Source organism: Diospyros lotus, chromosome 2 (genome assembly GCF_014633365.1).
Source record: "Diospyros lotus cultivar Yz01 chromosome 2, ASM1463336v1, whole genome shotgun sequence".
Lineage (NCBI taxonomy): Eukaryota > Viridiplantae > Streptophyta > Magnoliopsida > Ericales > Ebenaceae > Diospyros > Diospyros lotus.
In genome coordinates this window covers 43,445,818-43,462,147 of record NC_068339.1, presented here as the reverse complement: position 1 = coordinate 43,462,147, position 16,330 = coordinate 43,445,818, and the positions used below count along the sequence as shown (strand labels likewise).

The 16,330-nt window shown below is 36.6% G+C and overlaps 2 protein-coding genes across 6 annotated transcripts in view; one reads left to right on the top strand and one right to left on the bottom strand.

The window, feature by feature from the left end:
- LOC127795046 (MMS19 nucleotide excision repair protein homolog) overlaps positions 1-13,160 on the top strand; it is a 94,205-nt gene extending 81,045 nt beyond the window's left edge. For 2 of the 5 annotated variants that reach the window (XM_052326465.1, XM_052326468.1), the window contains 5 exons: positions 4,332-4,408; positions 5,085-5,206; positions 5,423-5,502; positions 5,607-5,671; positions 12,864-13,160. In XM_052326465.1, the coding sequence (XP_052182425.1) occupies positions 4,332-4,408; positions 5,085-5,206; positions 5,423-5,502; positions 5,607-5,644 (317 nt within the window). In that variant the 3' untranslated portion in view covers positions 5,645-5,671; positions 12,864-13,160. Of the gene's footprint in view, positions 1-1,360; positions 2,292-4,331; positions 4,409-5,084; positions 5,207-5,422; positions 5,503-5,606; positions 5,672-12,863 lie in introns of those variants that run through there. The other 3 variants (XM_052326466.1, XR_008021733.1, XM_052326467.1) reach the window with 3 other exon arrangements.
- A 211-nt stretch (positions 13,161-13,371) lies between these two features.
- The window catches only part of LOC127795047 (protein PAF1 homolog), a 31,101-nt gene continuing 28,142 nt past the window's right edge, over positions 13,372-16,330 (bottom strand). The window contains exons 7-12 of the mRNA XM_052326469.1: positions 15,837-15,942; positions 14,501-14,587; positions 14,312-14,380; positions 14,150-14,221; positions 13,916-14,059; positions 13,372-13,773 (exon numbers count right to left, since the gene is read on the bottom strand). Of these exons, the coding sequence (XP_052182429.1) occupies positions 13,651-13,773; positions 13,916-14,059; positions 14,150-14,221; positions 14,312-14,380; positions 14,501-14,587; positions 15,837-15,942 (601 nt within the window). The 3' untranslated portion in view covers positions 13,372-13,650. The remainder of the gene's footprint in view (positions 13,774-13,915; positions 14,060-14,149; positions 14,222-14,311; positions 14,381-14,500; positions 14,588-15,836; positions 15,943-16,330) is intronic.

The window sequence follows — 16,330 nt, the reverse complement described above, 5'->3', positions numbered from 1 at the left end:
GGATGAGGGCAATGAGTAACATACATTTGGAAGGAACAGTTTGCTGTCAAATAATTTAGATAATTCAGAAATAGTGATCAATGACTCATGGTTTGTGACTGCTGTGTTTTATTCTCTTTTATTGTTTGCCCTCTTCCAATGATCATTATGGAGCATTTGGTGCCATCAGAGATGCTTATTTGCGTTTTCTTCAGGAATGTTGTTAGATCTATGAGTTATTGATGTAAGATTGTTCTGGGAAACAATGATTTTCTGGAGTTTTTAGGGCAATAAGAGATTCTACAGTTGGGTTCTAAAATTTAGTTGAATAATATTAGGTTCTGTGGAAATGGATATTCCAAAACTGGCCTGTTTCTTACAATGGCTTGATGTCCTCCAGAAGTGACCTGTCTTTCAGTTATATTAATTTCATTATTATAATAACCAGTGATGTTACCTGTAGGATTTCAATTAAAACTTGTGGGTAATCTTCTCTCGCAGCTACTTGTTCAACATGAAAATTGCTTGGTGAAAGCATAGCCTTGGCCTTCCAAGCCGCCACTTCCTCTAGGGATCTTGATGGAGCATTTCAGGCTCCTGTCAGGATCTCGAGATTATTTGCTAAAGGAGGTATTGGAACGTCCATTGACTGAGTAGGTATGCCCTTAAGATATTTTGGTGGAAGTGCAGACATGTTTTCACAAACTGAGTCAGTCATGCGTCACCTTGTGACATTGGTGCTAGACCTGTGGTACCCATCTATACATGTCATCTATGGGGCTGACACATGGTGAGCAAGAGGGATCACCTACAACAAATTACCAAATTTGTACTTGCACTTCACAATTTGCTGAAGTGGCATATTGCATATTTTGGAGTCTTGCATTCTTGCTTATCCTAGAATTTTTTTGAGTCTAAAGTTACTCCCTGAAATTCTAATTCAACATTAACAATTTTGTTGTTTCGTCCATTAAAATAATATTATTAACGCATAGGATACATATCTAGTCAGTTTGCCCCAGAGTTACCTGGAGTGGGGATTGCTCTGGATTGGGAACGTTTAATGGGAATGCAATGCTTCCTGCTAAAAATTTAGAACTTGGTTTCTTATTTGATTTCATTAATGGATTTATAAATTCTATTTCCTTTAATTAGGAAGATCAAAGGATTGCAGAAATAAGAAATGGGCCTCATATGGGCCAATTCATTGAGGAAATAAATGATTTATGGTTTAGTTGACCCCCAACTCAAGTAAACATGGGTTAGAAATAGAAATAAAGAGAACTACGTAATCTAATTCTAAAGCCATGAAGACTGAGTAGGGAATTTTCTTTTTCAAGTACAACTGTTCATCTCATCTTTTCCAACTCTTCCTCTTCAGCATAGTGGGATCCACTTCCTCCTGCACTACTGCCTGTTCTTAATCTCTGATCTGCTTTTGCTTTATCTCTGTTCTTCATCTATGATCTGCATGGATCACCACATATAACATTCAAGAATGGAATCATTCCCAAAAAGGGAAGGATTGTTACTGGAACACTGTGTGCTGCTAGGAGACAAATCATGGTAACACTGGTTTGCCATGACTAATCAAAAAGATAAGTTCTTAATGAAGACCTTGATGTAAACTTATTTACCAGAAAATTAACCAGTTTCTTCTACAGTTGTCTTCCTTTGGCCATAGCTCTATCGTACATTTCTTGGATCACTTGATTCTATCTATTTGTGTTGTGTTTCTTTTTCAAAGTCTTACCATATTAGATCTATAGAGGCCCTTTCATACACCTTATTCTGGTGTATATATCTAGGCAAGTTTTCCAAAATAATCAAAGAGGTAACTGCTTCATGTAGACTACTGATGTAAACTTACAGTAACAGGAAAATAACCAGTTTCTTCTGCAATTGTCTTTGTTGTGGCCATAGCTCCATCATTTATGTCTTGAATCACTTGAATATATCTGTGTCATGATTCTTTTTGGTTAAATTGCAACTAGGCCCCTATGATTTATGTCATTTTTATGGAGACCTCTTGCAGTTTAAATTTAGTATTTGAGGTCCCTGTGGTTTACTTTTCTTTCTAACAACCCTTTTTGTTAGGTCAAGCTACTAATGAGTAATGACATTAAAATAAAGTAGGGTAAATTCCACACAAACCCTTTGTGGTTTCTGTTTAGCTTTATAGAGACCTCTTGTGGTTTAGGTTTAGTTTCATAAAGACCCACTGTAGTTTAAATTTAACTTTTGAGACTTATTGAAAGTGGTGTTGTTTTGATTAGTTTGCCAACGACGTTAAACTCCAAACTAATAGAAGGGGTTGTTTGAAAAAGGGTCTCTGTAAAAATGTTCCAAACCACGGGTCCAGGTGAAATTTTCCCTTTTATTTCAAAGCCCGTCATATTAAATCTATAGGGGCTCTTTCATATGAATTATTCTGGTGTGCATATCTAGTCAATTTGTCCACAACTAGTCAAAAAGATAATAATCCGTACCCTTGATGTAAAATTATAATAACAGGAAAATAACCAGGTTTGTCTTAAGTTGTTCTTGTTATGGTCATAGCTACATCATATATATGTCTTGAATCACTTGAATATATCTATTTGTGTTGCATCTATTTTTCAAAGCCTACCATTTCAAATCTATAGGGGCACTTCCATATGCTTTATTCTAGAGTACATATCACTTTGTTCATACTAAGTGATGTAGAAACCAAAACAAAAACACAAGAGCAAACCCAATTACTCAAATCAATGTCAATAATCAAAGCCACCTTCAATTACAGCCTAAAGGACTATTTATAGGTTACTAATAGATAAAAATCTACCTTAACTAGGATTCCATAATCTGACTCCAATTAGGATTCTAAGGGATCCTACTACTAAATACTACAAAAGAAATTGGCCAAACCCATAGTTTTGTCCTTGTACTTTTATGTTTTTTTCACATGGCCACTCGAACTTTTCATTGTTTCAATTATACCACTGGACCTGCATTTTTGAGTCAATATAACCTTGTACTTTGACCTTTTTTTTCATGTGGTAACTTGAACTTTTCATTATTTTGATTACACCCATGTACTTGCATTTTCTAATCAATTTAATCCCAGTACTTTAAAGTGTAAAACAAATGGAGGATTAAATTGACTTATCTCACTTTACCCTTATTTTTTTTATACGTCAAAGTATAGGGGTTAAATTGACTCGAAAATGCAGGTACAGAGGTACAATTCAAATAATGAAAAGTTTAGGTTGCCATACGAAAAAAATGTCAAAGTTCAGGGGTTAAATTGACTCGAAAATGCAAGTACATGGGTGTAATCAAAACAATGAAAAGTTTAGGTAGCCATTTGAAAAAAAAGGTGAAAGTATAAGATTAAAAATATAGATTTGGCCAAAGAAATCAGAAAACAAATGTAAAATAGGAAATAATAAAGAAAATAGAATAAATTAATTTGTAAAATCTACTCTTTTTGTCTTAAATTACCAAGTTGTTCTTGACTAATCAAAATACAAGTGCTTATTACAAACCTGTGATATAAGAGTACTAGGAAAATAACAAGTTTCTTCTACAGCTGTTTTCATTATGGTCATAGCTTGCATCATATTTGGTTTGAATCACTTGAATCTATCTATTTGTGCCATGTTTCTTTCTTAAGTCCACTGTATAAATCTTTAGTTACTCTGTCATACACTTTATTCTAGGTTTCAAAAATCATGTGGAGATCTTTCTTCCCCTTTATAACTTTCTATTAGTCTCCATTGCTGACCTCCTGGATGTGAAACTAATGTCTCAAGTCTTAATCCTTGCTCTACCATTATCTTCCAAAGTTTCATAATACAACTCGGAACTTTATTTGAATATAATTTGTTCAATTTTGATTTATGCTCCTCATTCTTATAAATAGGCCATAAAATACTTCTGCACTATTAATCTCACACTTTTCGATGAGGCGAAAATACATCTAAGTCTCCAATGCATTTCCAGCCAAAATATATCTGCCATTGGGTCCTAAAACGTTCATGTTTTCATCTTCTTTGCACGAGCTCACTTCAGACACATGAAATTGTGGAAACATAAAGATGCTTGGAATAAAAATAAACATATTTATACAATTTCATAACTGTAAGCATGGGAATACAACTTCCTGGCGTTATTCCATGTCAAATTCCAATAAGTTCCTATTTGGTGGCACGCTCAACCTCATCTGGCTTATGAAACATATTTGATGAAGTTGTCATGCACCTGTTGGATTGTTACGTTTTTTTTTTTTTTTTTCGTCCATTCCTGAATTTCATTGTCCAGCCAAATTTTATGACTAATTTCTCTTTTTTTTTTTTTAATTGTGGATGCAGGACAAGAAGCTGTTGTAGAGAATGCACATATTATTATTAACCACCTTATCAGGCTTACATTTTACCCCCATATGATGGTATAAGACATTAATGCAGGAACTCAATATTATTGGTCTAGGATTTGATCTATATTGCAGTTCTATTATAAGATTTGATTTATATAGGAATAGTTCTGAACCTGCACTTTGTGTCTGACTCATTCATTCTTTTCTAGTCCAACTTTTTGTATCCTGCTTTTCACTTCAAATGCCTCATTTTATGCTGACCACTATAGATCATTCAGCAATGCATTTTTCACCAATCTAGATTTAGGTAGAAAGTGCGCATTTTAAACATTTAATGAGCTGCTGCAGATGGTCATCACCCAAACTTGAATCTGGTTAGAGTTGGAAAATATTATTTGTTGGTGTGTATCTGTGTTCTTATATATGCACACATGAATGCATGAGAGAGAGAGAGAACTTTTGCTATATTGACTTTACACGGACTCTTCTAAATATGTGAAGTGGTGTTCGGATACTTAGTGTATATTGACTTTACATGGCCTCTTCTAAATATGTGAAGTGGTGTTCAGATTCTTGGTGGAAACCATTCTAGGATGGTGTGCATGACATATATTTGAAATCTATATTCTGCCGTCCAGCCAACATGCATGTGTAGTTATTTGTGTTTACAACATTTTATGCATAAATTGCTTAAATTTATTACTGAGCTTGAGCACTAATTTTCTTCAAAATTTTATATTCTGTTCAGCTTGTTCGAGAGACAGCAATTCAGTGTCTTGTTGCAATGTCTACTCTGCCCCATGCAAGGATATACCCCCTGAGAACTCAGGTTAGCTGTCATATCAAATGGCAATCAGCTACTGGCTCTTTGTATGTCTTCTCTGTTTTTCCATTTGTGGAACTTGTAAGACTAGTAGTTTGTTTCTTTTTAACCTTACAACAAATGTTGTAAATCTACTGGAAAATATTGAAACAGTAGAGAACATTTTTCTCAAGTGTCTTCAATACTATCTTGTTGATCCAATGCATCTAGCATCTCTCAGCATTGTGATGCATGCGTGCGTTTTTTCCTTTTAATTTTTTCAGGTGCTACGAGCTATATCAAATTCTCTCGATGACCCAAAAAGAGCAGTCCGGCAAGAGGCTGTCAGATGTCGTCAAGCTTGGTCAGAGCTTTTGGATCTATGCTTCTGTTATTCTAAATTAGTTTTGCCTTGATTTTTAGGCATAATTATGCTTTCTTTCTATTGGATTCTGTTTAAAAAAACAGGGCATCAATTGCACCTTAAAGTCTTCATTTTTGAGTAGATGTGCAAGAGCTCATCTGGGATCTAGGTAAGACATTAAGAGTCTTTTCAATATTTTTTATATTATTTTAATACAAGAACTTAAGTATATCTTACTTATTCAGAAACTGATAACTGATGTTTTAAATTTGATGTTGATTTGCTGGCTTTCTTTGAATTGGTCGCTTTGAGAAGAGCTATGAGTGTCTCATTCCAAAAAAAAAAGGGAGGGGCCAGGGAGTTGAAAATCTAGCACCTGTACTTCTTTGCATAGTAGATATTAAGAAGGTTTACCATTATGTGTGTTGAGTTTTTCTTTTGCGTGTCTTAGGTCTTAAGTAGAAGGGTTGGATTCATTGCTTTATTTCTCAGTTGGTTTTTCTGTGCCTGCAAATAGCATCATTCCAAAGATGATTTTGACAGGTAGAGGTTTAGGCAAGGTGATCCTTGATCACTTTTCCTTCTCATTCTGATAATGGAAGCTCTTAGCCTCCTTGATAGCTTTCTATGGCCTCCATTATTTTCATTTGACTTCTAGTCAAAGGGAAGACTGTTGGGTTTGGCATCCAGTGAGGGCAGACCATTTCTGTTCACTTTATAATGGGTCTCTTTGCCACCATGCAGCTTCTACTTTAAAATCGTAAGCCTTTTGGAGAGCAGGGGCCCCTCCTAGCGTAACCACTTTTGCTTGGGCCTATCCCTACTATAGACAAAACTTATGCAAAATTAAGCAGATTGCTTTAGATTGGTGTTTCTTGTGCAAATGGAGTAGTGAAAAGGTGGTCTAATTTATGGAATTAAAAGTAGAGGACAGCTGGGCACTTTAGGTGGTCTAAACCAAAAATCTGCTCCAGGAAGGTAGTTTGCTTGTCCAGTTGAGGTGCTGTGAAAAGGTGCATAATTTCCTTGATAATGACACACATTCTGTTCTAAGCTATGGTGAAGATATCTTCACTGATATTCTAGTCCAAGACAATAGTTTTGAATATGGAAAGATGGGTGAACTGTCCAAGACAATGGAAGGTGGTTTCTCTTTTAGTTTGATTAAGAAAAAAGAAAGGAGGGAGTACCATGTAGTTTTAATGATTACATTCTTACCATTGTAAAAGCAAGAGCTAAGTTTCCATGGTCAATTGAAAACAGAGAATAAGTTATGTAGAAAGAAAATATTTGATTCTAGAGCAAGATTCCCCGTTCCTTTCTCTCTCTTTTATCAGTATATGAAGCAAGCAAATCCTCTCATCATTCTTTCTAATTGTCAATTATCGCTTTGTCGGAAACTTGTAAAATTTGTTTAGTTAAGGATTTTCTTGGACTTCTTGCATACTTTTTTAGATTGTGTTAAATTGTACTCTCATAGTTTTTAATTACAATTACACCTTCACATTTTCCATCTAATTACACCTTGCCCCTGAATTGTTCATTGCATCAGTTAACTCCATATACTTATGGTCAAGTAGCAATGTCTTCTAGAGTTTGTCAATTCTCTTTTGAAATCTTAAAAGTTGGTCGTACTGAACTCAACAGAGCCTCCATAGCGAAAGTTCTATTTGAATTCTCTGCTGTAACATGTTTGGTTTTACTGCTGTAACATAACATGCCAATAACATTATTGAGACAAAGGACGTAAAATAATACCTCAATTCTCATTATGAGAAACAAAGTCGAGCAAGCCGTATAAATACAAATAACAGAGCAGTAGTACTCTGCTCTACAACAACTAACTCCTAACTGCACAACAAAGAATTACAAACAATTAACAAAGCGTATATAAACTCTAATACTCCCCCTCAAGATGGACTATGAACATTAAGGATGGCCATCTTGGCTCGTAAAGGGAACAGTTGGGCAGCCTTGAACAGCTTGGTGAGCACATCTGCCAGCTGATGTTGGGTGCAAATAGGGAGAAGCTTGAAAACGCCATCTGCCAACTTGTCTTGAACAAAGTAGCAATCTAACTCGATGTGCTTGGTGCATTCATGAAAAACCGGATTGGAAGCAATGTGGACGGTTGCTTGATTGTCGCAAAAGAGCTAAGTAGGAGGTTATAGGAGAAACCTGAAAATCAGTGAGAAGTTGATTAAGCCACACAATCTCACTAGCTGTAGATGCGAGATCTCAATACTCAGCTTCAACAAACGATTGAGAGACAGTCCCTTGCTTTTTAGCCTTCCATGAGACTAAAGACTCCCCTAGAAAAATGCAAAAGCCTGTGACAGACCGCCTAGAATCCAGACATGAACCCCAATTAGCATCAGAAAAAGCACGAATTTGCAAGGAAGAAGCTGCAGAAAAGAATAACCCTTGGTCAGGAGCAGCCTTAAGATATTGCAAAAGATGATGTGTTGCATCAAGGTGAGGTTTTCTGGGCTGAGATACATATTGACCGAGTTTATGAACAACAAATGTGATATCAGGCTGAGAAATAGTCAAGTAAAGCAGCCGGCCAATAAGACGCCTAAGAGGCATCCTCAAGTAACTCACCATCAAAGGAACTTAGTTTGACATTAGGAACCATAGGTAAAGTAGCTGGTTTACTAGATAGGAAACCAGTGTCCTCAAGAAGTTGCAAAGTGTAATGCCTTTGAGAAAAGAAGATACATTTGGCAGATTGAGCAATTTCAAGTTCAAGAAAATACCTCAAGCGGCCAAGATCCTTGAGCTTTAACTGACTGTGAAGAAAGGACTTAAGAGAGATTATAGCTGCAAGGTCAGAACTCGTGATGATGATATCATCAACATAAACAAGAAGTGCCACAAAAGAGGAACCAATACCCTTAATAAAGAGAGAATAATCAAACTTAGACTGATGGAAACCATGCTTAATAAGAGTAGTAGAAAACTTAGAAAACTACTGCCTCGAAGCTTGTTTAAGCCCATATATGGACTTATGAAGTCTACACACCAATCTCTTCCCCTGAGTAGGAGTAGCAACCCGAGGCTTATAACTGAGGGGAGCGTCCATATAAACTTCCTCTAAGAGATCACCATTGAGAAATGTATTATTAACATCAAGCTGAACAAGAGACCATTTATGAATGCAAGCCAAAGCAAGAAGCACCTTGACAGTGACTAACTTGGCAACTAGGGAAAAAGTATCAAAGAAGTCCATTTTTTCTTGTTGGGTATACCCTTTAGCCACTAATCGAGCTTTATGCCTTTCAATAGAACCATTAGACTTATATTTAATCTTGTAAACCCATTTACACCCAATAGCATGCTTATCATGCGACAAGGTAGTAACAGACCAAGTATGATTCATATGCATAGCATCCAATTCAACTGTCATAGCATCTCTCCAGTGAGCATAGTGCATTGCTTGATGATAATATTGGATTTCAAAATTAGAAGAAACATTGAGAAGAAAAGCTCTGTGAGGGGTAGACAAATTGGAATAAGACATGTAATGGTTCAAATGATAGGAGGATTTAGAAAGGGGAAGAGGTGTATTGGTCAACAAATGACAATGAAAATCCTGTAGATAAGGAGGCAAACTGATTTGAGAAGATCTACGAACTGGAAGAGAAGGAATAGAAGTGGGATTAGGAGAAGAAGCCCCAGCTAGAGCTAAAGGAAGAACATGGGGAACATGTTCGGAGAAGGATGCAAAAGAGTAAGACAAATCAGGATTAGATTTGGGTAGGACTAAATCGGGGAAAGGATCCACCATTTCAGTAGGAGAACTGACAGAATGAAAAGGGAAAATATTGAATCTTGGATCGGTTTCCTCGCAATAAAAGACACTATCTCACACCCAACCCTCACCCGATAGAAATAGAAATTGAACAAATTACAAAGCAATAATAGAAATAAGAGAGTTAAGAACTTATCTTGGTTTAGGCATAAAAATGCCCTACATCCAGACTGTCGAAGCCTTCATACAACAATTCCCTCTCTCTTACACCTAGCTATGAATCAATAGCCTCACCTCTAAAGAATACAAGGACCGAGCCTTTGCTCTCTCTCTATCCTCTAGAACTCTCGCAAGACAGAAAACAATGAATGAATCGCTGAAAATCTCATACTACCCAAGAACCTATCCGCCTCTATTTATAAGATATAGAGACGGTTACAACTTAAGGACTGAAATGAAATATTTGGAAATACAAGGTCTATCCGAAAATATCTTTAAGTTAGTTATTACCGTTGTATTCTAAACACAAAATATAAGCATACAATTATTCCCCAACTGAGAACACAACCCTACACAGAGACTAAATAGCTAGACTAATACAAATTCTAACAGAAAACATTCTCATGAAATACAACATCTCAAGACATAGATATTTTTAGTAACAATATCATAAAGCTTGTAGCCTTTCATTTTAGGAGGGTATCCAATAAAGACACAAGCAGCAGCATAAGGATGAAATTTTTCCCTATGAGAAATCAATGTAGAAGCAAAAGAAAGACTACCAAATATTCGAAAAGAATCATAATCGATAGGAGTTTGATAAAGGAGATGGTAAGGAGATTGATACTTCAAAATAGGGGGTAGGAGTTCTATTGATCAACAAGGTAGCAATTAGAATGCAATCACCCCAAAATTGAATAGGAACTCGAGATTGAAACAACAGTGCCCTAGCTACACTAAGGAGGTGTTGATGTTTACGTTCAACTACTGAATTTTGCTCAGGTCTTTCCACACAAGAAAATTGATGGATCACCCCCTTGGTAGCAAAATAATCATGAAATTTTAGTTTAGGGGCATTGTTTGATTTAAATTTCTTCACTCTTGTGTTAAATTGTGTCTCTACCATAGAGAAAAACTTGGAAACAATACTCCTAGCATCAGATTTTTGACTCATCAAGAAAATCCAAGTAAACCGTGTACAGTCATCAACCAAAGTAAGGAAATATCTATAACCAACATATGTTGGTACATAATATGGCCCCCAAGTGTCACAATGAACAAGATCAAAAGCATGCTGGGATAAATGATTGTTGGAAACAAAAGATAATCTTCTCTATTTGGCTAAGGGACATGTTAAACAAGAAACAACCTGAGTGTTCTCATAGTTCAACAAATCTTTCAATTTTTTCATCTTATGAAAAGAAATATGTGTAAGTCTACTATGCTAGGTATGTTTACTTACAGCATGAGCCATATGACTAGTAGAAGTACATGTACTATCTACTGGCTAACATATAGAATCAAGAGAGGCAACATTAATGATATATAAACCTTCTTGAAGACTACCCTTGCCAATCATCTTTGAGTGTTGGATATCCTGGATAATACATGTCTAGAAAAGAAACTAAGACTCATATGATTTTCCTCTGCTAGTGCACTCACAGAAATCAAGTTAAACTTGAACTGAGGCACATTTAAGACATTTTTAAGCACTAGATAGTGACCAAGCTTCACATTCCTAGCATATGATATAGAAATCCGAGAGTGATCAAACAGTGTAATATAGGTGTTCTAAATAGACCTCAAGTGATCAAAAGAAGAATGATTGAAGCATATATGACTCGTGGCCCCTGAATCCACTATCCAATACCTAGGATTGCTAAGTACTTGACTAACAGAGAGAGAGAAACAGGTACCTGATGCTTGATCTGGAGGAGCATCAAGTTCTGCCCATGTCTTAGCTGCCCTAAGGTGAGTGCTCAGAATGGTCAACAGGTGCTGTTATTGTGTAAGGTTCAATGACTACATAAAGTTTCCCATGACCTGATTACTGTTAGATAAATTATGATGAATCTTAGACACTTGGCTAACTATAGAAGAATTCACTTGATTATGATTCATTTGACTAGGGTTCTTCTACTTGAGTTTATATCTCGGGGGTTAACCATGCAACTTATAGCACTTTTATAGTCAATGGTCTGACCATGATATCCATAGTGTGTGCATAATGGCCTTTCTTTCTTTGAAAACTGACCATGACTAGATTTATTCGCATCATGTTTAACATTGAACAATGCAGAATCATTCCCAGCAGCCTGACTAACAACATTCCTTTGATTTTCTTCTTGAGAAATTAGAGCAAAAACTTTATTAATGGGAGGGATAGGATCCATTAAGAGTAACTAACCTCGAACTTGAGCAAAAGAATCATTCAATCCCATTACAAAAGACATCATATATTCCATGTGATAATGATTTGGAAGTGCCCTAGTACCACCACATGAACAATTTCCATATGTACATACAGGCCTAAAATTACCAAGTACATCCCAAATAGTTTTGAGTTTGGTGAAATAAGCACTTACAGACAATGAACCCTGAGTTAGGTTCATCAATTCTCACTTTAGCTAGAAGATCCTAGGACCATTGCTCTATTGATACCTCTTTGAGATCTATCCAGATATTGTGTGCTGACTCGAAGTGTATAACACTTGGAGAAATCTCCTTAGACAAAGTTAAGAATCCAAGATATGACTATGTTATTATTCCTGATCCAAGCATTAAGAAGAGATTCATCACCTATCGATCATGGAATTGAACCATTGATAAACCCTAACTTGTTCTTCACCGACAAGGCAATCACCATCGCACGACTCTAGGTCGCATAGCTATCTCCTGTTAATGGTTGGGAAACCAAGAGAATGCCAAGACTATCAGAATGATGAAGGAAGTAGGGACTCGATCCATCATTGATGGCGGAATTGCTCATCAATGGGGATGATAGATCTGGATGTATTGTCGCCACAGAACAAGTATGAATGAACAGAAAAGATTCAGAATAAATGTAAAGAAAGCAACCTCCGAACAAGGAAGGATGCTGTGTGAGATCCGTCCGGTCGTCGAAAAATCGCTGGAGATAGCGAAACAGATCAGCGGAAGGAAATGAGCTATTGCTCTGATACCATTTTGAGACAAAGGATGTAAAATAATACCTCAATTCTCATTATGAGAAAGAAAGTCAAGCAAGCCGTATAAATACAAATAACAGAGCAGTAGTACCCTGCTCTACAACAACTAACTCCTAACTGCACAACAAAGAATTACAAACAATTAACAAAGCGTATATAAACTCTAATAAACATGTTTGGTTTTACTCCTCTCCAGTATACTTCTTTCTTTACCAGAGGGAAAATCTGTGCTTCATCCATGAAGTCATCCTTCCCACATTCTTACTGATGATAGGAATTTATCCATCTTCAGTACTAACATAGCCTCGTCCAACTGTTGATCGAGTGGCTGCTGTTGTGTTTTGGCATTGGCAATGTATAGATAGATGCAAAGAGCTGAAGGATTTGTATCATCTCGTATTTGCATTTTGATTTTACAGGTAACCACAGGTACAATGCAGGACAGGTGTACATGTCTTCGACCATCATCCGAGTCTCCTCACCATGAGATTATCTTATAGAGACCTCGTGCCCCTAATTTTGTACCATATGTAGTTCTGTATCATATTCAAGTAGAAAAATCAAAATCCTTGGATTATTTAATTTGAAATGGACTTCCTTTATTTCTGTGTAATGACGATATGTTTTCCCCGGATAACAGAAAGTTGAGCTGCCAATGTATATCCCAGTTTCTTTGGTCAACAACATCCAGAATATGGAATGAATCGGTTATCAGCAGTATTTGTGTCAATAGTTGAGGGGAGGGATTATCGGCTGTCAATTGACATTTGCTAGTGAACATAATAGGAAATGACCAGTCGAACTTTGAGATAGTAACTTTATGGTGGCCTACTAAGTGGCAGATGACAGGGCTCCGAAAGTGCAATTTACGCCCTTTTGCGGGCTCAAGATAGCATCCCAACTTTAAGAGCCACCTACATAAATGCATTGGAAAGAAGGAAATTCTCTTGTAAAAAGACTCAAGGAGCATGTACTTCACAACAATCTGACTGGTTTATTTTTCATACATGGTGCTCAAGGAATTGGCCAAAGCATTCTCTGACCCCAAAAAAGGTAAAAAGAGTAAAATATCATTGTTGGTAAATACTTGGCATTGAGGAAAAAAGAAATTTCACCAGATACAAGACAAAGTTCCTGCGTATCCAACAAAATTTATACCGTGCTCTTACTACCATTCTATACGTTTTGCAACTTCCTAAACAACAATCAATCAGACATGTCATACTCTCCCCCGCTGGATTGATCCATGTCTTGGTCTTGCACAATCTTGTGCTGCCTCCCCAGTCCATCCTCCATGTCGGTCCTCATTCTTTTAGAAGCAGGGTAACTCTGCAGCACCACAAAGCAAAGTAATACCATGAATTGGAGACAGGAGGGAGCAGGGCCTATGCCGGTCCATAAATAAAATGCAGAGCAACAAATGTCAACATATAATACATAAAAATCCCAAAATCATTTTTCTGTGCCGTACCTCTGGTTCCTTCAACTCTATTGCAGCAACAGTTGATCTCCTCCTCACAGTTACTCTTGAAGGTACTGGGAAATGTTCAACTTCCTCGCTTGATTTTCCTTCTTTGGCTCTCTTCTTCCTTAAAATGAGTTTTGTTGGAAGAGGCTGCATTGGGGAGTGGGAATACTAGTAAGTAAAGTTACGTATTAAAACATAACTGGCAAATAAATGAATGACAGTTGTCCAAGTTGGTACCACATAGCGTGCCACTGATTCACCAAATGCCACAAGATATGTTGTAGGGTCATCAGCATCATCACCGCGTACCTGTTGATGCATCAGAAAGCAAAAGTTCCAGCAACAATATAGCCTAAAACCATAATTTGAAATAATGTTTCAAAGCAATTTGTCACATACATCCCAATGGTACTCCCGAACCCATGAAAAGGAAACATCTTCATTTTCGTCATACATGTCCTTTGGTAGCTGCCACCAAAATAATTTGCATATATAAAGATAAATTAGCGTCTGGAAAATACAAGAATGCAGCTTGGAATTTCATTATCAGATTTGCGTGTTTTCAAGTTAATAAAAGGTAAATTATACCTCATCTGGTGATGGTGCCATGTATGCTAGGAACTTCTCGGACCTGGATGAGTCCGCACCTGTTGCCACAAAGCTTTTCATGACAGCCTGTGGGAGAAGACACGAGTCAAATGTATAAATTTGAGAATTTGTTCCAGTTGCCTAATTTTGAAGTAACAATTATTTGGATAGTAAAGCCTTATTTTCCATAAGAACATAACAAACCTTAAAGAGCATATACACCAAATGCAACATCTTTAAAGAATTAAGTCATTGATAAAAATAACAGCAGGATAGACCTTGCAAACAAAGATGGCAAACGCTATAAAACGTGAATCAAAACGGGTTTTCCTCATGAAAAGGATTTAGAGGACCTCTGGGAGGTGGTCCTATAATGTAGATCAACAAGAGATTTCCTCAAAGATTAATAGTAAGGTTGGAAGATACAAAAAGATGAAAAGGAAAAACACACTAAAATTATAGAGTTCATCGAGTGCAGACAGCCTAACTACGGATAATCTTTCAAGGAGTACAAACATTTACTGCTGCCATGCTTTCTTACAACCAAAAACCACTAATACTTCAAGGAACAAGGAGATGAATATTGAAATTTGTTAATGAGATTAGAGTGCCCTAATTAGTAAAGCTCCAAATAGTAGTGACTAACTTCAAATGCCCTAGAGAACTGTCTTCCCATTTAAGACTTGCTTTTGCACATAGAAAAATGGATACACGTGTTATAGGGTATGTTCTCAGTGCATAAAATTGACAGTGAGAAAATGATACTCCTTCCACAAAAATGCTGGAAATATCATTGCAAGTGAGGAATCAAATTCTAACATTTTTAAGTTTATTGATGGTTAATTTTTCACATGCAAAGTAGCAGCCAAGTGTTTTTAAAAATACCACGAGGATCTACTGCCAAAAAGGAACCAACAATACTTGTTGGCTAGGTTAAGGGACAGAGGAAAATATTCAGGACAAGAAAACTGTCGGGTAGGTCTAGGTAAGATCAGTGGCAAAAAATTTCATTGCTATTTCTTTGTTTAATATTTTTTTGTCTCCAATTTTGCAAGTGTTCTTAGATAGGCAAACTGACTGCCCATTACTACCCTAGGGATATATTCAGCAGCAAAATTATCTGCTATTTCTTCTTTTAATTTTTCTTTGTATCCATCTTTTCAGGATTTCTGTTGTAGACAAGCATGCCCTAGAATTGCATCTGGGTGCCTGGTATTACACTAGGGCAAATAACATGATGGACCAGATACTTAAATCTGGCTACACAAGGAGTGTCTCATAAGTGGGTTACCACTGTGCCATATCTATGCCAAACAGCAACCCATGCATATCTTACCCGAGATTCAAGGGCATCATGAACAGATTTATCCAATTTGCTGTATGTTTCTGAATCAGCAGTAGGAGCACTATCAAATGTGGCAACGACAAATTGGTCATCATACCTGCACAAGAAAACCATAAGAAATCAGTAAGGAAAACTTCTAAGCAGGCTACAAATGAACATGCCATGACCTAAATAACAAGTGGAAGCAAATGCTAATTCATTCATTCTAAAAACAAGTTTTTTGAACAGAAAAGGGAAACTAAGGCCGCATTGTACAGAACACCTTGTAAACACAATATTATAAAGACGCCACTGGCTAACCCCCAGGTAAAGTTGCTCCCTGACCCTTGCAAAGTAGGGAGTCCTGTGCACTAGACACCCTTCTACTTTTAAAATAAGATGATAGTTAAATCATATGTGAAAAGATTACATAAAATGTGAAATATAACTTATTTTTTTCACTACATTGGAAAAAAGTAAAATAAATAACATTTCTGGTGCCTTTT